Source organism: Hippocampus comes, unplaced genomic scaffold (genome assembly GCF_001891065.2).
Source record: "Hippocampus comes isolate QL1 unplaced genomic scaffold, H_comes_QL1_v1.1 scaffold285, whole genome shotgun sequence".
NCBI lineage: Eukaryota > Metazoa > Chordata > Actinopteri > Syngnathiformes > Syngnathidae > Hippocampus > Hippocampus comes.
The window spans coordinates 174,154-198,158 of record NW_017805073.1 but is presented as its reverse complement, the minus strand read 5'-3'; the positions used below and the strand labels follow the sequence as shown (position 1 = coordinate 198,158).

The following is a 24,005-nucleotide window of genomic DNA, read 5'->3' as shown; positions in this document are numbered from 1 at the left end:
CTGGACGTAATTAATGTGAAATTACCATTCGATAGGACCTAGTTTATTTTGAAACGAGTCGCAAACGGTTACAAAAGACGCTGAATCCTAACTCGGTAACGTGAAACGATGATGAAAAGCGACCCGAGGAGGAAGAGTTCATGGAACGTCACTTCCGGAACGTTTAGCGTGTTACACAGGAAGTAGTCCTGAATCATCCCGGCGACCTGTTTAGAAGTACTCGCACCACCAAATCATTACATGTTCACATAATTTAAAATTGTGTCATATACCTCGTTCATAATGCTGATCAAAGTGAAGGTAAGGCGTTTGTCATTTTCAATAAAACTGAAAGTTCGCTCTTTGGGGGAGGGGGATCCTTTCAAATAAGATGACCGTTTCATTTGGTAGCTATATTGTGTAGCTTCCACTTTGGCGGCTGTAGTTATAAAAAATACATTTGTTGTTTGACTTTTATTTGGGTGAAGCAACTGAATATTGCCACTTCAGGTATCGATGTGACGGAGCATTGTTTACGCACTACTTTGTAGAGTTTGAACCTGAAAAGTGAGAGACTTCCAGTTGAGTGGATGCGATGGCCCCCTCCCAGTTGTGCTGTCGTGCGGTTAAAATAAAAGATCTGTTCTACATGGCAATCACAGTAATAGATAACGAGATTTCTTGCACACAAACTAAAAAGATGCCAGTTTAGCTTGTGTTCCATCATCATATCAGACCTTACAGTGTGTTCATTCTATTTCAGACTCTGACTGGAAAAGAAATAGAAATTGACATTGAGCCCACAGACAAGGTAATGGCATTAAAAAACGTGTCATGAATTAAATTCAAGACACAGAAACATTTGTCAGATTGTTGCTTGGCTTTCTAGGTGGAGCGAATTAAAGAAAGGGTGGAAGAAAAGGAAGGCATACCCCCTCAGCAACAAAGACTCATCTACAGTGGAAAACAGATGTGAGCTCCTTTACTGTGTTCAATAGTTTTTCTTCAACTGTACTCATGTGAAGCACATTCTCATTTTCTCAGGAACGATGAGAAGACGGCAGCAGACTACAAAATCCAGGGAGGCTCGGTGCTCCATCTGGTGTTGGCGCTAAGGGGAGGGAAGGCGCACCACACACCTGACGTACAACTCGCCTCGTCATGAACGGCGCTCAATGCGATGCCAGCCGTGTGCCAACGCTTTCGGTGTCCTGACATCATTTAACCTTGTTACGATAAAAACAAAATCGCCTCTCCCACACACAAAAAAGAGAAAAGGTATTGTGTTCCCTTTGTGATTGTTTTTGTAACCCACATTGGCTTTCTGAGTGGAACCTGTTCATGACAGGCACTCTTGCAGAGTTTTAACAATGCTGTGGTAATTGCTTGTGAATAAATGCTCAAGTTGAGTTTTGTACCTTCCTCCAATGCAGACACAGGGGTCAAATAAAGTGTCGAACACCAATACGCATCGCTGCTTAAGGTGCTGACACTGTCCCGTCTTTATTAGAAAATGATGAGTGTGAATCCAAACACTTGAAATAGTTTTCTTAGATCTGCAACAGTATGAACAACTATTTATAACACCACTACAGACATTCAGGATTTCCAGAACTTAAAGGACTACCGAATGTACTCTAGCCCTCTTTTCTTTCAAAAAGAGATGTGCGTTGATCTTTAAAACAAAATATATTGTTAACAGTTTATACAATACGGTCGCTTAAAACTTATTGAAAGTGTGTGTAAAAAAATCAACTAAGGGCTATTGTTCAAAGGTTCTGCATGATTGATAAAGTAACTGAATTTCCGATTGTACTGTCATGAAATGATTACAAAATAGGAAAAAAACTGGGAGCACAAATAGAATGAAAGGCACAGGAGAAGATAGGAGCTGGGAGTTTCTTGTCAATACGGTGGTATAGTGACGGTTCATCTGGGAGTAGTTTAGTGTTTACCATTTCATTTAAGAGCGATATGGAGTGAGTGCAAATGGAGTGCTACAAGACATTCGACATCTTTAAGTAAAAGAAACAAAACAAAATCACATTGAAGGTAAAATCAATGACAGTCTTGGTAAAAACCCTGAAGAGTACACCGAGGGTAACATTTTATAGCCAGTTGACATTGGAAAACACCAACACTTGGGATTGTTTCACGGTATTCCAAAGTGGAGACTGCAATATCAAATCGGTGATGAGGTCGTACTCTCGATCAAATTTCAACCAAATCAGGAATGGTAGTGTGGAGGTCTGATGGTTGACTGACAGGCGCCAATCAGGAAAGCCCAGGAAAGGAATCAATCTGAACTGTGTCCTGAATGGAAGATCCTCCACTTGAGTAAGATATCCGAATCCTCATTTTAAGGTTGACCTGGAGGGAATGGGTGAGATGACACTTGCCTGACATATTTCCTCCGTGGTTGAGCTTGAGAAAATCGACCATTAGAATAGGGAAAGCCGATGCCGCCGAGCCGGCCGTGTGTCTCACCTTGCTCGGATTGTCGAGAAGTACCAACTGGGTCACATGAGCTAAGCCTCCTGCAGGAAGAGTGTCTCCGCTGGGGGCCTTCATGTGCAAGTGGACACTCTGAAACCGTCAAATTCACACGTGGACACTAAACACGGGTTGATATCGCTCATGTCGTGTGGATGGAGCAAAACACTATTTGTCGAAGGTCGCCTTTGCTTTTCGGGTAACGGCCGAAAACCGCTTCCATATGCGCTTATTCCGTCAGTGTTTAAAGTTTTCCGCCAGTCTGCAAGCAAAACGGGAGTCGGGAACTAGTGTGAATGAATATTAAAGTCGTTTCGGGTTCTGAGAAAATTCGACGTGCGCAAGTGGTACGCAGACGCCAAACTAGCACACAGCTTTGCCGTGCAACTAATATAATTGTCCTCCTCGTACGCCAAATGAGGTTTTGCTACTTGGCGCGCTGAACTGTCTTCCTAGTGAAGACAAAGAATGAATCGAATGGTTTTCAAAGAAACGCTCAAATGGGTTTCGCAAAGCCACCAAATGTTTGCAACTCCATGAGGTTATAAACCACAGCTTCAAGCAACCGTTCGCCCATCATTTTGACAGGACTCAACTCTGGGTGAAATGAACAAAAATAGTATTACGTTCATTTCAATTAGCACTCTGACACATCACAATTGTCATATGTGATCGCAAATCTGATGAAAAGGCAACAAACCTTTGGCACAGCTGCTTGGAGAGCAAAGCTCGTGACGTCCGAGTCAGAGGAGTTGCAGCCTTTCAGGGTTACCGTCACGCCGGAGTCGGAGTGTTTCTCACAGCCGAGTGTCAAAGTGACACCGTTTTTCTCATACACTGTCACTGCAGGTGCTGTCAAGCAAAAGCAAAAACATGACACCTTGGGCCACATACATTGCGACTATTTGCGCACAATTTTAATTTTGCGCCTCATCAAAACACATTGAATGGCAAAATTGAGACTCAACCATCCAGACGCTTCCAAAAAGCACCTCATCATCAACTACGGGGCCATTATATGAATAGCCTGCTTTCTGAATACTGTCCAGTTGCCTTTAAAATTCCAACACACCCAGGCAGGATTCAACTCATGTTTTAAGAATTATTTTCTTCCTTTGTTGGTGTCGGAGACCTGGAAAGCCCGAGCGTGTGTTGGACTCAAACCTGGCGCCAGGGGGGTGGGCTCAAAGCCTCCCAACAGATCCAAAAGGTCCTCTCCAGCAGGCTTGGCTGTGTTTGTGGACTGGACGGTTACGGTGCCGCCCTGAGCTGGACCGGCCCGAACGGATTCCTCGGAGTCCCCGAGCAGGTCCAAAAGATCACATACCTTCAGAAAAGACAAAGACGAGAACAGAAAAACTCCATGTGCACGTTCACAAGAATATAAAATATGACGCGAGACGGAACTCTGTTTGTTTTACAGATATGTACATGAAAACAGGCTGATACAAAACAAAGGCAGCCATGTTGCCAAACGAAATACACAAGTTCTAATTACCAAGTGATCTCAAACAAGGCAGAACATGACATACCAACTGGTTAGCTTAGTTACATTGACATTGGTTTTCAGGAGGGATGCTTTCCGTAATTAAACGCCATTCACGTTGTTTTGCTAAATAAGCACAAACTCGCAGCGCGGACAGACAACTCGCACTTCTCCGGTGCGCTCAAAATCTTCAGAATGAGAAGTGTATTGGTATCACGTTCTCTGAAAGCGTCCGAATGTCACCTGGGTAGCTGGCGGTTGTGGCAGCGGGGGCTCTCTCCGCTTCACCTTGTCCACCTCCGCCTCTTTGATGACGTCCCCCATCGAGTCCCCATTGCGATGGCCCGGAGAGTTCCTCTCAATCACAGGCATTCTCTCCAGCACTGCTGCCCTGTGGAAAATCTCAGTGAAAGTTTCAACACTTCAAGGAGAACTCCACTGCCCCCCCACCAACATTAAAATCCTCACAAACCTCATGTGGTCATATTTTTTGAAGAGCGCATTGTATTCCACTGCCCTCTGCTGGAGCTCCACATCGATACAGCTGCCGTAAATGCTTACAATGCTTCTTATTCGACTAAAAACAAACAAACAAACAAAAAACTAACTAACTAAAACCATTTGAAATGGAGTTACAGCGTTCATTAGGGTTTTCTCAATTTGAATGGAAATATTTAAATCTGTAATATGACTCAATTACACTATCAGTGAAACTAAGTGATTTAAAAAAACACACAGTTGTGTTCACGTTGTTGGGACAGCATGGAATAATTAAAAGTGTGTCTTACTCGACATTGTCATCGATACGGGTGCTCAGTTTCATGGTGGCGGTGAGAGCAAAGCCCCTTGTCGTCGGGGTGGACATGTGAGACTGGAGAACTGTTTCCAAGGCATCCAGTACGCTGTCTGCAGTCACCTAATTGCAATAATTCAAAGTGAATTTTTTAAAATAATGTTTTCCAATTAAAAAAAAAAAAAGACATGAAAAATAAAACCATGTGCTCCAGTGACCTCAATGGGCTCCATCTCCTGACACTCTCCTCTGAGTAGCAGGTCCCCATATTCTCCAACGCACCAGCAGGCCACCTGAACCAGCGGTTGCTGCAGACATCCATAAAAACGTAGACACACGATCGTGGTTCAACAAAAGGTGCAAGATGTCTGTATGCAATATACAGATGGTGGCCAATAACCAATGACTGTAACCAATCACTGGTCGCTTGATGACTAGGAATTCAAAAAAAAAAAAAAGACTGCAGAAGCACTCACCTGAGAGATGTCAGTGAGCAGCGCTCGGTAAAGCTTGTGGACGGTGTAACAGTGAAGCTCAGAAGCGTTGGTGATAAGCAGGATCAGGTTGGGGACGGTTTCGTCTCTGACATCACCTCCGGCCTGGCAGTTCAGGAGCGCGTAACAAACAGGAGCGCATCAATGCACGCTTTCAGACACGTGAATTAAACTTGCTCTACATTTGACTCTCCAGCGCACAAAAAATAAATAAAAAAATAAGACCTGCGCTGCAACCACACGTGTGACGTCGTGTCAGTATTTACCGTGGTGAGGACATGCAGGATGGTGTCAATGTGCCAGCGCTGGGAGGGTGCGTACCTGACACAGACACAAACAATGGTGCTTTAGAGCAGGTCCGAAACACACTGAGGAATACGTCTGTGTCTTCATAGCCGTGGACACACACACACACACACACACACACACGCACACACACACGCAGAAGTGAGAGAGTGATAGCATGCCGAGATTGTCAAACCGCCAGTGACGCATACCATGCAGTCGTGTCTTTTGAGATTAGAAAATATCACATGGTGAGGCGTGTGCCACACAATGGGAGTAAAGCAATCCCTGCTTGGCGTGAAGAGAGCGCTCATGAATCACATGCCTTGGTGAGTATCTGGATGCCTGCTTAAATAGCACGAGCATGTAACACATGCGTAATTCTCTCACCTCTCTGCGGCGTGGAATATACCGCTGGTAGCTTCAGCTCTGAGTTCAGGCGGGCAGCAGGAGAGGAACACAAGCAGCTCTTTCATCATGGAGCGGATGTTGCTGGCGGACACCAACGCTAAGGAGAGGTCTAACGCACGGCTGAACAAATGGAACAGTTTTGCACATGAGCCCACGTTTGAATCCGGTTCTTTTCAAGAGAAAAAGAAACAGATGTGCGGGTGGAAAGTGACCGTTTGACGGAAGCGTCCGGGTCTTTCAAGCAGTCCACGATGGTTCCTCTGTGACGCTGCACAGCAATGTGATCTGTCCCAACAATTTTTTGGAGGGAGGTCATGGCAATGTATCTGGACAAACACAAAACAACAAAATTAAGATGAAAAATCACATTTGGGCCTATTTTTGCTGAATGCCACAGAATTGAGGAAATAGATATAAAGTCAATGACGCCATTAAACAGAAAATAATATTTAAGATGTCATTGAGAGAAACATTTTTCAATTTAAGGCAGCACAGTGGTGGAAGAAGCAGCTTGAACGGCTGCCGCGGAGTACTGAGGTTCAGGGTTCGACTCTCAGCTTCTTGTGTGGAGTTAACTTGGGAGTTTGTTTTTTTTTTTCCTCCCGCAATCCCAAAACATGCACGTTAGCTTAATTGAAGACTTTAAACTTTCCCAAAGTCTGCTGGGATCAGTTTCAGCCCATCCGTGATGCAAACGAGGACACTTGCAATTACTGTGATTGAAAAAGGGTTTTTTGTTTTGTTTTTTCTTGGTCAACCTATTTTGCACAATTGCATGTTGATAGTTTAACACCAAAAGAATGAAGGTAATGTTGGATCAATTTGAGATTTTTTTTTTTTGGAGCAAAAACCACAATACGTGGAACAATTAATATTGAATACAAGATATTTTCAGCACAACCCTGACAAAACCTTGCGAAAATCATTCTGTCCAGATCTTAGGTCAATAATTAGAGAATAATAAATAAATTAATTAAAAATAGTATGAGTAATCTTGTGAATTTGCCATGTGGATGAATAAGTATTCAGCTATTTTCTTTCATTCTGATAAAACAGCGATCCCCAAACTTGACGCCTTATCACCTGGGCTGTCGCTCTCGTGCTAAAAACAAAACAACACAAAAACTGTCCCAATGTCGTCACTAAGCAATAAAGTCCCCCGCAGGTAAGAAGCAGACGACCCCGTCAAGGGAGCTCATGTCCCTTAAAGATAAGCGCTGGGAAATATATTACATGAGCAAAGCCCAGAGGAACAATTGATGAGCCTTCACCCTGCCTAGCAGATAGAAAGTGACCTTCTCGCGTGGCTCCAGAGAGATAATGTACTGGGGCGAGGCGATGAGATAGCTCAGACTGATGAAAACCTGTCAAGAAGTTGCCAGTGGCCTTGAGGAACGAAAATGAACAGAAGGAGCAGAGGATTGGGGGAAGAGATGAGATGAAGGAACGGGAATTTCAGGTCCAACGCCGTCAGGCTGCACTGACCGAATGTTCCTGTCGTTATTCAGGAGGAAGCGGCCAAGGATGTTCACAGCCAGGATCTGCAGAGGTGAGCGTTCATCAATGCAAGCTATTTCACCATAGGAACAATATTTAATGAGAGTAACTACGAAGTATTGCGGATGAGGTGCACCCCACGGGAAAGTGTGGCTCACCCTGAGGCCACTTTCTGACTTGATGTCCAGCACGGTGAGAACGGTCTCATACAGAACAGCATTGCCCACAGTTTTTGTGCTATCTGTGTTGGTAGCTACCTGCGCACACACCAAATCAACCGAGAGGTTACCGGTTGTAAACAATGAAGTTCGACAGCTGGCGTCGAGCGGGAGGCAAAGACGCATGCGCTGCGAGCATGAATGAAACCTGAGCTAGCAGATCATTCATGGTGTCGCTTGACGCCTCGTTGTTGCGCCCGAGGATTCTCAGCAGTCTCAGGATGCGGACCTGCGAACGGAAGGCGCGTGCGTTGGTAAAACGGCAGGGGTTTGTTTGCGTTTAACACTTCTACAGTTTGTGATATTCTATCTATTATTGCGAGGCAGGAAATGGTAGCTAAATACCGTAAGACTGTTTTTTAGGTGTATACAGAAGCGAAAATCTCCACCAAAAAAGGCCTTTCGACATACACAGAGTTCTAAAGTTGCTCTTCATAGTGAAAAGGAAGTCACGCTTCGTACAACTCCAAGATCAAATGACACCAAATTAGAAGCAGTTCTGGATATGGACAACTAGTTTTCTCGAGGGATCGCTACGAGGTGCCTCAAAACAGATTCTAGATAGGATCACCAGGTGTCGTAGTCTTTCCATTGCGGCGTGTTGTGCAGAGACAAACCTGAAGGAAAGGATCACTGATCCCTGCCACGTCATGCTCTGGAGAGTAACCGGACGTTACTAAGCTTTTCATAATGCGAACCAGATCTGGAACGGTCTGCAACACACACAGACACCGTCTAAGTCGACATGCTAAACTCAAACAGTCAAGGGCCTGTGTTATGAAGCAGAACCCTGAAGATGTTTTCACAGCATTTCACTGCGCAAGCAGGAGGAACGCAGAGTGCCGTAGGCCAGTAGGCAAATACTCGGTTGCCACGGTCTGATGGATCTTGAATGGGTTTTGGTTAGTACCTTTGAGTCAACTTACTCTCTGTTCTAATCCCCAAAGTGTGTGTGCTTGTTGGTCATCTTTGTACCTTTCTGAAGCGCTCCAAGGTCTCTGGATTACACTCACACAGCACAGTGATGAGCACGACAGCACCATGGAGCACACCTTGAGACAAGCAGAGCCGACGCCTTGAACGAAAAGAATCCGGTACGTCTTTGTCTCGGACGGGCATCAAAGGTCAACTGACCGTGGTGCTTCTCTGCCAGGAGAGAGCGAGCTGTCGGAATAAAGAGCTCCCCGAGATCTGGAACCTTTCTAACAATGTGGATGGCACACAATGCGGCCTGGGGGAAACAGAACAAGAGCATCAGGAGTAATATTCCAAAAATCACCATCAAACTGCTTGTTTCATCCAAATGAAATTTATTTCCGAAACAACATTGCTTGGTGTGTGTCATCGAGTGCCTCACAATAAAGAGCACATTTTTCATCTTTCTCAACTGAACAGACGGCTATTGCGTTCATTTCAGTGGATCCCAAGAAAGGGTTGGCAATCAAGCAACTCTTGAAAAAATACAAAAATAAGAATCCAAACAAAGGCGAGACAGCACAAACCAGCATGATCAGATCACCATTTTTGTTTTCTTCTTTTAAAGGGGACAGTGTGTAGAAATGTTTAGTGACTAAATATAGCTTTTTGCTAGTCGCCTACATAATGAGCACACCTTTACCTTCTTCTTAATGTAAGAATTGGATGCCCGAAGCAGCCTGTCAATCTCTGGGGCAAGATCTTTGCACATCTCAGCGGAGCCAATACAGGCGAGTGTGCACAGAGCCAGTGACTGCACGTACTGGCTGCTGTGAGACAGGTCACTGAAAGGCAAGCACACGCACAAGACTGCTGTATTATATGATGAAGGAAGTTCTCAAAATGTTGTCATTTCTCATTTCTACTCCTTATATAAGTTGCGCCAACCTTTTTCTCCCGGAATAACACCCGAGTACATTTGCTTCAAACGTTCATGTCATTCAGCAGTCAGACATATACACAATCTAATGCTAATATTTTACAAAAATAATATTCAGCTTTGAGACGGATTCCATCACAATCTAAGCCTTTCAATTTAATCTCATTTGACAGCTACGCCTAAGAAATGAATCGCAAACCACTACGTGAATGTCGTCGAGTTATTTTTCAGACGCTCAATGTGTTTTGGATCGGGCTTCTTACTTTTTTATGGAATTGGTGATGAGCAAACTGGCATCCTGCTTCTCATCCAGCAGCATCATGGCCCCAAGGTATCCGACACGCTTTTCACTGTAGCGAGGGCTGGCGATCATCCGAACACACTCCATCTAACGGAGAGCATCACAACTGCGCTCAATGCGGAGTAGATGAGGAAAAAAAAGTGCCTCAAGGAGAATTCTCATCTCTTTGCACAGTCCAAGTGTAAATCAGGCATAGCTCCAAAACAGCCAAGCGAGAACCAGGGCGGACTCGGTGGCCCACTTAGTGGGTCTTCCTTTATACAAGTTGTGCAATGCAGAGCCCACGGGGATTCAACACTGACGATTGATTTCAATTAAATGACGAAAGGGGACATATTATGGAAAAGTGAATCATGGGGAGGTGTCAGAATTAAATCGATTAACTGACAACTAATCAATGATCAAATTAATCAACAAGTAATCATTTTGAGTCACTGTTGAACTTAAAATCTTCCGCATCTTCTGGTTTCAGACGCTCAACAGTAATTACGTTTCGATTTCCGTAGTCCTGCAAGAAAGCAGACTGATTATCTTTTGTTGTTAATCAAAATAAAACTTGCAAACATTAGCTTTTACTTTGGAAGACATTCATTCTTGGGCCTGAAAAAAGGTTTAATCTTTGGTTTCATTCAATACAGTATTGTACTATATACGTAATGATTATAAAAAATAAAGATGTGTACTTCACAGATTTCACTTATCACGGGTTGCTTTTGGAACGTAACACCCAAGATAAACGAGGGATTACTGTAACGCAATCTTACATCTCCTGTATAGCTTGACAGACATGCGACGTATTCCTCTTGGTTCATCCTTTTATAATTTTTTTATTCCACGGCGAAGCTACTCAGATGCACCACCTGACATGATAGTTTCTCATCGCACTGAAACTCCAAATTCTCTCACCTGACCAAAATGTGCGGGGTAGCCAAGCATGTGCACATAGAGAAGCTTGGCAAGGTTGTGAGACCGACCGTCGTTGTCAGATTGTCTGAATTGTGCCCGGATGGCAGCGCATTCCCTTTGGATGACACCCCGCTCCTCGCACTGAGTCCTGGCTGACCTAATGGCCCGGATCATCTCCTGCAGTGGAATTGATGGAGACATGGCTGTGCGCGTGCATGTGTGTGAGTGTGAGCGTGAGAGAGAGAAAGTGAGCAATAGAAAAAATAGATTAAAAACAGCTAGAATGGAGTCTGTTTACCTCTGAGTCTGAAACCTTCCATCTAAGAGTCATAACAACGTGGGACTCTTTTATACCAACTTAAACGTTGCATTCAAATAGAACACAGTATATCGGCCCCTTTTAAAGAGTATTTAGTCTCGTGCTCAATATGCTGATTGGACGCAATACATTTGCAGATGTATTCAAGTTAGTATCCCTTCCGGCGTATTGCGTCACTTTTCAATGAGGGGAAAAGACACATCAACATTTTGATGTTAGCACAAAAAGTTATTTTAATAATACAGGTGACTCAGGTGGTGTACCCGGTGGCTAACCTTTAGATAGCGCCAAGCTAACCGTGGGAGATGGTGTCAAGGTAAAGCGCTGGACAAATTAGCATGACAGTAGACTTGTGTGGAAGGCTATTGCTGGAATTATAAATAACATACTTAACAATGCGTAGATTTAACGGCTTACGACCAAAACACCATCATACACATCCGTAGTCTGCCTGCTTGACACCAGTCCTCGTGAATGACTATCATGAATATCTGTTAAGGGCCATTTCCTTGTACCGTTTTTCAAAATAAACGTCTATTTTAAATAAAAGCGGTGCTCTGTCCTTTAATGTTTGATAGGTATCAATGACTTCACATAAGAACATGTGTAATAATGATCAAAGTCTAACTACCCAGTTTACAGAATCAAAACATGATCGAAACAACGTTATAAATGAATACTTATTTTATTTTGAATACAATATATCCCTTTTCCGAATTAACGCCAACTACCGCAACTCCAAAAGCTTTTCCCATGACTTCCGCAATTCCACGCTGCGTGTCTCCTGTTCAAGCAAGTGGATTAGAAATTGGTAAGAGCTCGACTGGCCCATCATACAATTCTGCATTGGATTAATTTGCTCATTACAGGTTTACTATCAAAGTTTGACCAAACCCCTCAAAATGTTCCTTGACCACGTTATCACACTTGAATACAGCAGTTATAAGTGGGCTGGACATTTTCAAATTTTTTTTTTTGTTAAGTGCTTAATATTGTTACAGTCCAACAGTCATAAATGAGTGGAAAAAAACCCTTCACATGTATTTAAAAACAAGTTTAAAAAAAGAACATTACAATGTCTTTATTGAGCATACAAATACAAACAATGGGGGAACATACAATATGTAATCTCAGTGCCATAGGAGTCCAATATTCTTCAGTTGAGTAGACAGGTCTTTCATCCATATCTTTATGGAATGTCTTCAATAAGGCATACTTTGTGCTAAATTTAATGTTTGTGGTGCTTGTCAGCTCTATTGAAAAATGAACAAAACAAGGACACTGGACATTTATTTATTTTTTTATATTGTGTTAGGATAATCTGACTTCTGGTATCACTGATGAGGCACAATTGCCACAAATGTTACTAAAAAACAAACAAAAAACAAAAAAAAAGACATAGGGAGTTATGTATGGATAACATGTGGGTGTTTACAACCCGATTGTATAGGAGCGTCCAGCAGGGTTGTGGATTGCAGAGCACGCTGGCTCTGTCACAGCCCATTCGTACCACACTTTCTTCCCATTGTTGCAGCGCCAGAATCGCACCGTGACAACATCATCACGCGATATGGACATGGGTTGCTGTTCGAGGAAGCGCATGGATTTGTTTTTGTTTGATAACATCTACGAGTTTAATATTTCAACTTAACAAAAGTACTTACTTTGAGGGGGAAGAGAATGGGGAACCATGAAAACATTCCAGGTGAATGTGTATCAGGTTTTATACCTTTAAAGCACAAAGGTTTGCATTATGACCTCACTATAACACGTGATCTTACTTTTCGAAGTCTACTTACTGAGTGTGACATCTTTGTAGAGCGTGGTCTCAAAGTACCCAGCAAAGCCATGGAGTACAGAGTTACAACCCACTGAGAATTTGAGGCACTGGTAACGATTATTGTTCATATCTAGAGGCAGAAAAAGCCAACACGGTCAGTGCCTTAAAATAACAGGTATATTACATGACATGAAGTGGGACAAAATCGGTTGGTGTTTTGTCTACCTTTTGTGGGATGTGTGAAGGTAAAGCATGGTTTGGGGTCAGCAAGCTGGTGGAAGTTGTGGAGGCGTACGACATATGGCATTTCGAAATGGCACTCAGGGTCCTTGTCGCGTTCCCTGCAGCCTCGGACTTCGTTATACAGCTTGGAGGAGGACAGCGGCGCCAGGAAGGAGGTGTAGGAGCAGGGGATGCTCACACCATCGTCTGGCATGATGAGATGCGAGACGAATGAAATGAAGCTCATTTCAGATGCAACGAAAGGGAAGAAAACGAAGCAATAGCAATTTTGGTGACACTCAGATTCACCAACTGATTTGTGCTTCAGGTGTGCCTAACGTTGGGCGTAAGTGACGGATACTGCATCAAACCGGGCTGGTCAAGAGAAAACAGATGACTGCAAGGAAGCACCTTTGAGAAAGTGCTGCGCTCCATCCAAGCACTCCGGGGAAAGCTCATTGTCGCCAAAGGATCCAAGCAGCTCGCTCACAATAATGTCAGCCTTCTCAGGCGAGGTCCAGTCTCGCATGTCAGATGACACCACCGTCACCTGATCCCCCCACTCCTCAAAACGCCAGTTTTCCAGCCTGCGGGAAAAGTAAGATGCAATTCATACAAACAAGTTTTATGACTCAGCACAAAAAATATTATCATTCAATATTTTTGACAGTCAAGTCGAGCAAGAGCATGTCCTTGTAGGGGTCACTCACGTGATGACAGCGTTGGGATTTTTTTCAACAGCGTACACTTTCAGCCTCCGGTCTGCTTGTTTGGCAGCACGCAGAGATGCATTGACCAGGGGACCTCTGCCTGCCCCCAACACCATCAACACTCTGTGGGGAAGAGTGGCAAATAATTCACCCCATTTTTTAACTGTCATCACAAGTTAGTTTTTCTTTTTAAGAGAATATGCAGTCTTCAAAAGTCAGCAACAGCTAAAGGCAAACTGAACATAAACCAATTTTTAGTCATGCCCGGATAAAGTATTTGACTTTTAAATAAAACACTTGCTTTCGTGATGCAACTCACTGAACATTGGTGTCTTTCTGATCCTCTGGGACTCGATCAAGAAGGCATTTGTACACTGCCTGAAGACACAAGACAACAGCTATTTAGATAAGAAGCTATAGCTTTGAGGTTATACTATACACAAAAAAAAAAAAAGACATGTCATGACATCACTTAGCAGCGTGGATCTTACCTGTTGGTACTGTGAATATTTAATAGGATCCTTCTCAAAGACTTCATATGTCTGCGACTCCAAGTTATCCATGAGAGGCTAAATGGAAGAGGAAAATGTCAATTAAGGAAAAGTTAAGCTTGCACAAGTGCACTTTGGATGCGTCAACAGCAGTTGCCGTCTACGGGAATTCTAACGAGGAGTGTCAATTGCTGTCAATAAGTTTTGACAGATTTTTGGGGCCAAATGATCTTTAAATTGAGAAAGTTAAAAAAATGAATAAAGAATAACGATGGCCAGCAGATGGCATCATTTGGACTCTTGGATGACATCAATGTATGAAAGCAACAACAAATGCTTGTGAACAAGTTGAATCTCTGAAAATTCGACTGTTGCAAACACAAAAAAAGTATGACAGAATCTGTTGGAAAAAACTCTGTACCTGTAGGGGAGACTGCAGGTAGTCTTCATAACCCTTGGCAAAGAGCTCATAGGAATTGGGCGCGGGCCGGTTCTGGCTGAGGTATTCCAGGTACTGCAGGTATGAACGAAAGTCTTTCTCGGTGTGGCGACTAGTACCCGTGAAGATGAATTGTGCCTCCAACTGTGAAAGAACACACATTTTTATTCAAACTATACTTGAGAAGCCTTTATGTCAAATTGCACACCGTTTTGCTCTGGGAGGTCAAAACGAAGTCATAATGTGGTGTTTATACAGCCATAATGTTGGAAAATTCCATTTCATGAATACATCAACTAACTTTTCCCTACCTTGAAAAGACGGACAATTAATCGTTGGTGTGCTTTCGATAAAACAGGAAATCCCTTCTTATTGGTTAGGAAGACGCTGGTGGGAAGTATGGCTGCTTTGATTGGTTCCCCAAGCCACTTATCAATCACAGTTTCTGAGGGCATGTCTGCTCCAACTTCAATGGCTTTAGGAGTGCAAAACAGGAAATGTTGATGAAAAGTTCATTTTTCTGTCAGAACAAACTGGAATGACCTCAAACAGTCGCATCATGGCATGATGTTCTTACCAAGATAGACCCTCTTGTTGTAGTCACAAAGGGTCCTAAATGAGTGCCACCTAAATGTACAGACAAGAATAGATTTTTCAAGGAACTAATAATGATTCAAGTTTAAAAAAAAAAAAAAAATCAAACATAAAACACCAGATTAATGTCATGTAGTCTCTTTAAACCAACCAGTTCCAGGTCCTCTCATCGATAGTTGTCTCATCAATACATGTGACTGGTTCATTCTCAATCAGGTCTTCCCGCATGTCTTCTGGAGCCATCAGTGGGACTCGAATCCAGAACTAATCACATAAAGTGGGCAGCCGGTGTTACGCGATTCATCGGGTAAATCCCGCGGCTTGCTCGTGCACTTATTCTACAAGCAGTCCCATGTCTTACATTTGTGGTGTGGTGTCCAGACTGGATATGGTTAAGCAGCACACGTGCAAGATTTGCTTTATGAGGTCCATTCATAGGCATCATGAAGACAGGCAGACCCAAGTAGGCCGAGAAATGCAATTCCTGTGCCAGAGCCTGGAGACAAAGCCAAAATAATTCATGAACACGGATGGCGTTAGAAGGAAGCAGCAAAACCCCAAAAGGGGAAAGATGGGAAGAGATGAATGAAAGGATCGTTTCCAGCATCGACATCTGTGACTGCTCATTCCAACTTACAGCTTCTGAGCTTCTGCGGACTGTCTCAATTTCTGAATCAGTGTCAATCCATGGAGACTGCTTCCCAACAATCAGGGTGTTCCAATCTAAAATAGAAACATATATATTTACTGTGTGTGTGTGTGCGTGTGCGTGTGTGTGTGTGTGTGTGTGTGTAACTTGAGTTTTTATTGACTTTAGTTTACAAAGTAATAGTAAGAAAGAGTAATCGTCTATGCCTTGTTCTTTTGCACAGACGTGCACATTTACGGACGAAACCGTGGCCAACATTCACGAGAATGCGCTCTAACCTCTTCCACACAGCAGCAGATCAGATCGCGTCTGGGCACCGGGTCGAGATTTTGCGGGTTCCAACTCGAATTCCCTCCTGAACCTCGGGTGGAACAGGGGCATGCATACGAAGTCAAATCTGAGAAACGAAGACAAAGACAAACTATTTCACAAACATATTAGGGTTGGCAACAAACTGCACCACACTGGGGTTGGCACGTGCAGATAATTCGCCGGCTAGCTTAGCATCCATCGTTGACATTTACTCATTAATTTCCGCGTCGTCCTCTAGGTTCAACACTAAGCAGCATTCTTCTTACCCGAGTTTTGCGACCGCCGTTAATGTCTCGGCAACTTCTGGAACGCAATTTAGATCCCTTCCGCAGGACACTCTGCTCCCCGTACCGACGGACGCCATGACTTGGCATGCAGGGTACGAACTAGGACCACCTCGTTGGTCCCGGTTTGGAGAAAATTGACGCCATTTTGGATCTACACACGACGCGATAGGCCACAGTCAGTCGAGGGAAGGAGGAGTCAAAATGGCTTCGAAAGTCTGCCAGTTTCACATCTCGTGCAATATCGCGGCACAAAAATGTAGCAGCACTGATTCTTTTGTTAAAAAAATAAAAGACTGGAAAGGGTGAAGCACTGATCGAACGCCTGAAGTAAAAGTAAAAACAATCATCTTTTATTGCACACACACACACACACACACACACACACACACACACACACACACACACACACACACACACACACACACACACTATCAAAACATGTTCCCAAAACTTTGCTCACTTCATGTAAATAAAACAAAGAACATGAAAATCTAATAATTACTTTTAGAGCCATTGCAGTTTCCATATACAATGTATAAATAAAACATTGTAACATTTGCCGTATAATGACTGAATCATAATAAAAGATGCAACTGAAATATAAATTCATTTTGCATCGACAGTTATCACCATCTCATTTATTTTTCGACCCATCAGATCGTAGTTTAGAAGCAGCCAGCTTAGTTTGTACATGTTGTACTATCTCATTAGCAAACAGAAAGTGAGGGAAATAAATGTGAAAAGGTTTGCAGAAAGAGGCTTCACTTCATATCATTTTCACTTTAAGCAAGATCAAATTACTCTTGTCAACTAAGAAATGGCCATATTGTATGAACATTTTCTGCAAGCTGTCATATTTATAAGTGTTGCGACTAAGTCTGAGTGTTGAGTTGCAAAAAGACAGCCAGATTAGTTGTCCTGGTGGCAGATGACAGCATCTCTCCGAACAAAGGAATACGAGATATGCATGTTTATGAATGTTTCCAATTTTCCTGGATTCAGTTAAATCTTTGTTTGAGGAGTGTTTTTTTTTCTGTCTGTCGAGAAAGACATTTTTGAACAAGGAATACATCTGTTTCTCCTTCACTTTTGGCTTTGGATGATTTATTTTTGTAGCTTCAAGGGCCCCACTGTGCATCACAGGCCGTTTGCTGTAACTTTGAAGGTAAAACGAGATCTGCAACTCTTAAGACCTTTGGTGTAGCCTAATTCAACCGGAAAGAAAAGTGGAAATCTATTGAATTTTTGCATGGCAGCACTGACCTCAAATTATCCTCACAAACTGTCTTCACATCTATCCATTCGGTGACAGTCCACAGACAGTTTTCACTAACTCATGGAGCAACAACCTTGGGATTTATCTTTTAAAGTGGGACGCGCTGAATGTTCTTTTGCTCAGAAAGTAGAGCAAACGCTTTCTGATTTGGTGGCCAATTAAATGAATTAAATAAAAGTCTCATACAACGTGTGGTATTGATTTACTCGCTTCCCCCTCAAACTGGTTAATTAATTTTTTTTGTCATACAGTTGAATCGTTCTTTGGGTTGTTGTTCCCGCTAACAATTTTACACAAACATTTTTTGACAAATAAAAATATATAACCTACAAATGACCTATCGCATATGTCCGTTTCAAAATTCATATATTTATTGGACACCCGCAACTATAGGGGGCGCTGTGTGGGTGTATTCCTTCACAAAAATGTGCAAATAAGAAACCACGGAAGTTGCTTGCTCATCGCGTCGTTTCAAAGATGGCTCTCGCTAGTGTGTTGAATCAGAATTGTGCTGCTTTTTCCTTTGGCAGTCGCCAAACAACTGCTTTCGATTGTGGACCCGGGTTGAGTGGTGTGGGGCTCGAAAGTACATCGGGAGACAACTTTCGGTTTGCCATCAGAAATCCAATGCGCCCTGTGGTAGAGGATGGTGACGTCGAGAGCAAAATACAGTTTCTGCATGGGACCACAACCTTAGCGTTCAAAGTAAGTCATCGACTCCGGTGGTTGGCTCGGAATCCTTCATAATATACGAGGGTTCATAATTTGGGAAAAAAAATCGTCTCTTTTGGTCGCACGCTATTGATATGTTTGATAATTCAGGCTGAACTTTGTAGAACCGACGCTCTCAGTTAGCATGTTGGCATATGCTTACAAGCGCCGAATCACCGCTTTTGTCATCGTTCATGTTCACGAGTGTTGTACAGATAACGAGTGTTATACTTGAATAATACATATTGCAGTCGATGCGCCCAGTGAGGTTACTCTAAATTGACAATAAACGTTCAATGTTGTGAAAGTGAAAGTAAATTTTCTACTATTACCCAGCATATCTTGACGTATGACAAGCGTTCAAATTAACGCAATGATGCTAATTGGCCCAGTTTAATTTACAGCACAACAGCCGGTTGTAGTATAAAGAGAATGTCAAACTTGGAGCTTTTGCATATCAAGTAGTGCAGTGAACCCCATTTTTTTTTCAGGGGACATGTTCCAAACCTACCTGCGATTGGTACAGTTATACGATTTAGAGAGATTTTTTTTAAAGTAGTGTTAAGCTTTAAATTGATATAAACTACACGTTTAAAATACACATTTAAATCTAGTAATCCGAGACCATCGCAAAACATCACAGAGGATATGAAAAGGCACTTGCCTCGCACAGTTCTTCAATTAAGAATGTATCTATGAAAATCTGCTATCTTAACGCCAATGTAGAATGCCAAACACTGCAGAAGGGCTCTTGGAAAGGAGTGTAGATGTTAAATGATTAAAAACTTTCAAAAAACGTTACTGAAACACACATCACCAAAAAACTAAAAGCATACAACCACCCACAAGCCTGTGTTTTCTCTGCTCTGCGGAAATGGCTCAAACTGGAGTTTAGTTGAGGACCTTATCTGCCTTTTCTGCTTCATTGTGCTGCTCTTCTTTGCTGCGTGTCTTCCAAAAGAATTTACTGCTGCCTGACATGTTACGGCAAAATGTTATACTACATTGCAACTCTAAATTCAGACTTGTCTGTATACTGTAAAAATTGAGAAGAATTGCTTCAAAATTAACAAATTTGCAGTGGCCTGAATGGCCAGCCTCGGAATAGTGGGGGTTCGCTTTGATTCGTTATACATTTCTCCTGCTTGTAATGCGCATGACATGTCGAGTTTGACTGCCAATTTGTGTCGTTGTGTTATTGGTGACACTCAACTAAATTTTTTGAAATCTGCCTGTGTAAACGGTCTTTCCCTTGTCATCTCAGTTCCAGCATGGTGTAATTGTGGCGGTGGACTCTCGGGCCACGGCGGGCTCCTACATCTGCTCGCAGACGGTCAAGAAGGTCATTGAGATTAATCCCTTCCTGCTGGGCACCATGGCTGGAGGAGCAGCAGATTGTGGTTTCTGGGAGCGTATGCTGGCCCGCCAGTGCCGCGTCTACGAGCTCCGCAACAAAGAGCGCATCTCGGTGGCGGCGGCATCCAAGTTACTTGCCAACATGGTGTACCAGTACAAGGGCATGGGACTCAGCATGGGAACCATGGTCTGTGGCTGGGACAAGAGAGGTCCAGGTAAATGCATTTTACACTATATCAATTTTCAGCCCTCAATAGAAGTGTGTTTTTTTTTAACTACCACTAAATTTTTTTACCTCTACGGAAAACAAAACACTGCGCCAATTTTTACTTTTACAAGTAGGGTAAATCTGGTATCTCGTTTAGAAAAAATCCAGAAGTGACTCCATTCTATATTCTTACCTCGCGTTGGTCACGCTGCCTTGCTAAATTAGGACGTTTTATGTGACGGTACGGGCATAAATTCGACCAAAGATTACAACATCTTCAGTGTTAGTCTTTTTGAGATTGCACAGTACTACAATCAAGTACAACAGCGATCTTTATCACAGACAACTATAAAATCAAGCAAATGCAGTTGCCAGAGATGCCCACCGGATGGCACTACAACCTGCGTTCTTTCCTTTTGAGTGTTTACCACTTAAAAGTGGTAAACGCTGCCGCTTTTGATGCCCGAGTGAGGCTGTGCATCACTGAAGGTGTACATAAAGAGTCGGCTAAAGTGACACAATGATGGCAAATCGATACAGCTGAGTCTGCTGCCCGGTGAGAGAGGCAGGACAGACGCTGAATCTATATACAACTGTTGATCGTAGCGCACAAACGCAGGGTGAGATTGATGTCAGTTTTGTTTGGAAAGCAGCGGTGTCTGTGTGCACAGCTCGTATTTGCGTGTTGTTTGCCATCTGAGGTAAATGACATGCTTTTAAGTCCCATGCATTCAAATGAGAAAATAATGATGTTTGTATTTGTTCAATTGCCACGGGAACTTTGGAATGCCAGTGTTTGAAGGTTCGGGTAAATGGCATGTTCATTAAATCACCCACGATGAAGTAGGAAGCCGTTAGCTGACGATAATACAAACAGCACTGTGAAATGGAAGGGTGCTATAACTCTCCACGGGTGTAAAAGTGAGTGTGAGTGGTTGGTTGTTCTGCGATTCTCTGTAAAATGCACTTGTTCACTCCCTGCTATCGTCGCAATTTCTCGATGGAAAGAGACGAGTGCCGTGTCAATCTCGCCGCTCCCGCACGCTGCTCGTCACCGAATCATGCAGCCAGCTGCGCAATCTGCGGAAACAAGTCTCCTGTCAGGTTGCCTAATCCGCATGGAAGGATCGTCTCATCTGCCGACGAATTACCCATCTACTGCTTTCCACCTTTGAGCATTGCCTCCGAGTCTAAACAACATGAATGCGTCAAGCTGCATTTCTGTTGTCGCTACACTTCATGGTATTGCGTGTACCATGGTGAAGATGGGGGGGGGGGGGGGGGGGGGGGGGGGGGGAGGCTACGCTGATGCTGTTTTCGTAGGCCTCCTCATCCTCTGTCACGTGTGGTGCTCAACACAAGAGGCGGCCATTCTAACTGTCCGCCTGCGCCATCGGTTGTAACAAGTCCTTCACAGTTTTCAATTGGAACAGGCAGGTGTCAGAGTGGCAATTTTACCCCATGCATAGGCAGCGGATGATTATCAAGGCACGCTAACGACAGGCTGAGGAAGCTGCAATTTGTCAGATGAAATGAATGGTAAGCTCTTTTTCCACGAGAAAAGTGGCTCTCCGTAGCGCTAATAGTCTGCCACTGGTTTAGCACTGAATGTGCAATCGGGAATGTTTTGTTTCAAGTGTTTTTTTTTCCCCCCTAGCAATACTAATGAACATTTGGCAGAATATACATTTCACACGTTTTGACTGTTGACAATGTGATGCTTTGTATGCATGCCTCTCACGTGAGTGTGCTGCACATTGAAGTCTTCACGCCTTTAGTACTAAAATGGATATTGGTAAATAGAAAAGCTGCACAAGTCAAACATCCCCTGGATGTGCTCGCAGTGTTCGCTCTCCCCGCAGCTTGAAGGTGCATCTCACTGTGCCGTTTGCATTGCTGGTCGATAGTTAATTTTTGGCAGGTTTGCGGGGATCAATAAAGCCCCGAGCAGGGCCCCCCGGGCGGAAAACGACGTGGCCCGCGCATCGTCAGCAGGTTCCGCGGTCTGCTTCATTTGACTTGAAGTGGATGCAGCTGTTCTGTCTGCCAGCTCGTCTTCACTTGGAAAGGTTGCAGCTGCTCAGATTAGCACCGGAGGATGCGGCGGGCACGCTTTGAAATCCGGGTGAAAGCGGAACAATTTAACACTTGAGCTAGAACTGTCGATGCTTTATCCTGTAAATATCCGCTGACGGTTAGGCCTTTTAGCACCTTTCTGACCAACCTGCTCTCTCCTCAGGGCTCTACTACGTCGACTCAGACGGGAGCCGAGTTTGCGGTGACCTTTTTTCGCTGGGCTCCGGCTCGGTCTACGCCTACGGTGTGATGGACAGCGGCTTTCGTCAGGATCTGACCGTGGAGGAAGCCTGTGATCTCGGCCGCCGCGCTATCTACCAGGCCACATATCGCGACGCCTACAGCGGAGGGCAGGTCAACTTGTACCATGTCCATAGCGAAGGCTGGACCAGGGTCTCCCAGGATGATGTGCTCGAGCTGCACCAGAGATACAAGGATCAGGCATAATTTTTCAAGTTAAATGCTCAGGGTGGGGATTGACGGGTTCGGAAACACACTTTTTTTTTTTCTGTATCCAAAATTGAAAGATCTGAAATGTCTGTTGGGTTGATATTAATTAAAAAAAAAACAATAAAATGAAACTTTCATTTATGACCCAGTCCTTTTATTTATATTAAAACCATCAATCGACGATCACGAGTGAGTTCCATCATAAATGAGGGACTGAAAAGGGCAGATGACTCGAACATGTTTTGTTGGAGCGGGAGTATGTCGTATTTCTATCGATGTTAAACATCCAGATGGAAATGAAACCCTTCTTATTTTAGAGTTGCATGGCAATTTTTTTCAACAGTTGGGTACCTTTTGGCCACTTGCTTCACGCTGAGAAAGTAAACTGAACAACTTCATTTGAATTTATAGTGTCATCTGTTTTCTGTTTGTGTTTGCAGTCGACTGTGGCTATTAGGCAGAAGAGGTACACCCAAATCTTCGATGTCCTGGCTTTATGTTCTGCATTTATTAGCAGAACATGCGCTGCCTAAATAATGCCGTCCAATTGCGCAGCCTTGGTAATTGTGCCCCCTCAGTTGTTGTGCCCCCTGCCCCATAATAAAATTCATCTCCTCCACTCATATTGCACAAATACGTATTTTAATTGGAAGGGAGGATGTATACTTAAATTCCACACCCACCCTGCACTTAGACTGAATACACAACCGCGTGCCAGCCTGCCAAGTTGTTTTACAATATAACGACCCGCAATGGCAGTGTGTGCCCCTTCAGTGGTTTTTATGGCTGGGAATAAACTGGATGAGATAAATCCAAAGCCAAACCCTATCAAGCCGTGGTTAAAAACTAGTTTCACAGGTGACTCGTTAGCAGATGGAATGAGAACTGGATTTCCATATATGGAAATGAGAGGCGCTCATCAGTGATTTGTAACTGGAATGATGGCAGAATGATGAAGCATCAGTATGACGGTAACTGCGTGTGGGTGGAGGTGGGGTAAAATGGAACAAATGTAGCTACAGCAAAGATATGAGAGGAAGGCGGAAAATATTCCTCGAGAAAAAGTTGAAGGGGCTCGACTGCGCAGTACGGATAAATGTTGGCGGCCATTTTTATTGGAAGTAGTTACAATGAACAACCGTCATAACGCGCAGATTCGCGATGTCGCTCGAGGTACGATTTAACCAGGTTCGACTGTACGTCCTAATAATACCGATCGAACTGTAATGTCGCCCCTGTTATATGAGATGCCGCTTTGTCAGTTAACGGAGAGCATTAAAGGTGGTTATTCTACCCACGGGTTCTTGAGAATACATCTTTAAATATTTTTCTTTTTCCTAGGCTTTATTCAGCCAACTAATTTAAAAAAAAAATTGGACCTAATTTAAAATTCGATGCAGTGTGTTG

General features: G+C 43.4%; 4 protein-coding genes across 4 annotated transcripts; 2 read left to right on the top strand and 2 right to left on the bottom strand.

Moving 5' to 3' along the window:
• The first annotated feature begins 161 nt into the window (after window positions 1-161).
• Window positions 162-1,388, top strand: nedd8l (NEDD8 ubiquitin like modifier, like). The gene is made up of 4 exons (XM_019864815.1): window positions 162-300; window positions 743-790; window positions 869-951; window positions 1,024-1,388. The coding sequence occupies exons 1-4, from the start codon at window positions 283-285 to the stop codon at window positions 1,142-1,144; spliced, it is 270 nt and encodes an 89-aa protein (XP_019720374.1). The 5' UTR covers window positions 162-282; the 3' UTR covers window positions 1,145-1,388.
• Window positions 1,389-1,452: 64 nt separating this feature from the next.
• Window positions 1,453-11,552, bottom strand: ap1g2 (adaptor related protein complex 1 subunit gamma 2). Its single transcript, XM_019864812.1, has 22 exons — window positions 11,427-11,552; window positions 10,719-10,921; window positions 9,775-9,899; window positions 9,275-9,416; window positions 8,791-8,887; window positions 8,632-8,708; window positions 8,274-8,369; window positions 7,805-7,885; window positions 7,597-7,695; window positions 7,427-7,482; window positions 6,154-6,267; window positions 5,921-6,061; window positions 5,512-5,566; window positions 5,228-5,350; window positions 4,970-5,059; window positions 4,747-4,874; window positions 4,431-4,535; window positions 4,202-4,349; window positions 3,637-3,799; window positions 3,173-3,324; window positions 2,467-2,565; window positions 1,453-2,349 (listed from the first exon to the last, which is right to left on the bottom strand). Exons 2-22 carry the CDS (start codon window positions 10,917-10,919, stop codon window positions 2,254-2,256), a joined length of 2,388 nt encoding a protein of 795 aa, XP_019720371.1. The 5' UTR covers window positions 10,920-10,921; window positions 11,427-11,552; the 3' UTR covers window positions 1,453-2,253.
• Window positions 11,553-12,102: 550 nt separating this feature from the next.
• On the bottom strand, window positions 12,103-16,724 carry prmt5 (protein arginine methyltransferase 5). Its single transcript, XM_019864813.1, has 16 exons — window positions 16,501-16,724; window positions 16,201-16,319; window positions 15,911-15,996; window positions 15,635-15,769; window positions 15,425-15,537; window positions 15,257-15,306; window positions 14,991-15,154; window positions 14,662-14,823; window positions 14,241-14,318; window positions 14,069-14,127; window positions 13,750-13,872; window positions 13,451-13,626; window positions 13,043-13,246; window positions 12,837-12,947; window positions 12,702-12,766; window positions 12,103-12,621 (listed from the first exon to the last, which is right to left on the bottom strand). The coding sequence occupies exons 1-16, from the start codon at window positions 16,596-16,598 to the stop codon at window positions 12,469-12,471; spliced, it is 1,896 nt and encodes a 631-aa protein (XP_019720372.1). The 5' UTR covers window positions 16,599-16,724; the 3' UTR covers window positions 12,103-12,468.
• psmb5 (proteasome 20S subunit beta 5) lies at window positions 16,723-22,730 on the top strand. Its single transcript, XM_019864756.1, has 4 exons — window positions 16,723-16,734; window positions 18,191-18,502; window positions 19,773-20,079; window positions 22,312-22,730. The coding sequence occupies exons 1-4, from the start codon at window positions 16,723-16,725 to the stop codon at window positions 22,593-22,595; spliced, it is 915 nt and encodes a 304-aa protein (XP_019720315.1). The 3' UTR covers window positions 22,596-22,730.
• Window positions 22,731-24,005: the final 1,275 nt, after the last annotated feature.

What these genes read in the sequence shown, in the direction of transcription:
- nedd8l (XM_019864815.1), top strand. An exon ending in ACATTGAGCCCACAGACAAG is followed by an intron (nt 791 to 868) that starts GTAATGGCATTA and finishes TTGGCTTTCTAG; the next exon opens with GTGGAGCGAATTAAAGAAAG. An exon ending in ATCTACAGTGGAAAACAGAT is followed by an intron (nt 952 to 1,023) that starts GTGAGCTCCTTT and finishes TCATTTTCTCAG; the next exon opens with GAACGATGAGAAGACGGCAG.
- ap1g2 (XM_019864812.1), bottom strand. Translation starts at nt 10,919, where the DNA reads ATGTCTCCATCAATTCCACTGCAGGAGATGATCCGGGCCATTAGGTCA. An exon ending in TGAATGATCTGCTAGCTCAG is followed by an intron (nt 7,696 to 7,804) that starts GTTTCATTCATG and finishes GTGTGTGCGCAG; the next exon opens with GTAGCTACCAACACAGATAG. An exon ending in ATATTCCACGCCGCAGAGAG is followed by an intron (nt 5,567 to 5,920) that starts GTGAGAGAATTA and finishes TGTCTGTGTCAG; the next exon opens with GTACGCACCCTCCCAGCGCT.
- prmt5 (XM_019864813.1), bottom strand. Translation starts at nt 16,598, where the DNA reads ATGGCGTCCGTCGGTACGGGGAGCAGAGTGTCCTGCGGAAGGGATCTA. An exon ending in ACGGCGGTCGCAAAACTCGG is followed by an intron (nt 16,320 to 16,500) that starts GTAAGAAGAATG and finishes TTCGTTTCTCAG; the next exon opens with ATTTGACTTCGTATGCATGC. An exon ending in CAACAAGAGGGTCTATCTTG is followed by an intron (nt 15,155 to 15,256) that starts GTAAGAACATCA and finishes GCACTCCTAAAG; the next exon opens with CCATTGAAGTTGGAGCAGAC.
- psmb5 (XM_019864756.1), top strand. An exon ending in CCACAACCTTAGCGTTCAAA is followed by an intron (nt 18,503 to 19,772) that starts GTAAGTCATCGA and finishes TTGTCATCTCAG; the next exon opens with TTCCAGCATGGTGTAATTGT. An exon ending in CTGGGACAAGAGAGGTCCAG is followed by an intron (nt 20,080 to 22,311) that starts GTAAATGCATTT and finishes CTCTCTCCTCAG; the next exon opens with GGCTCTACTACGTCGACTCA.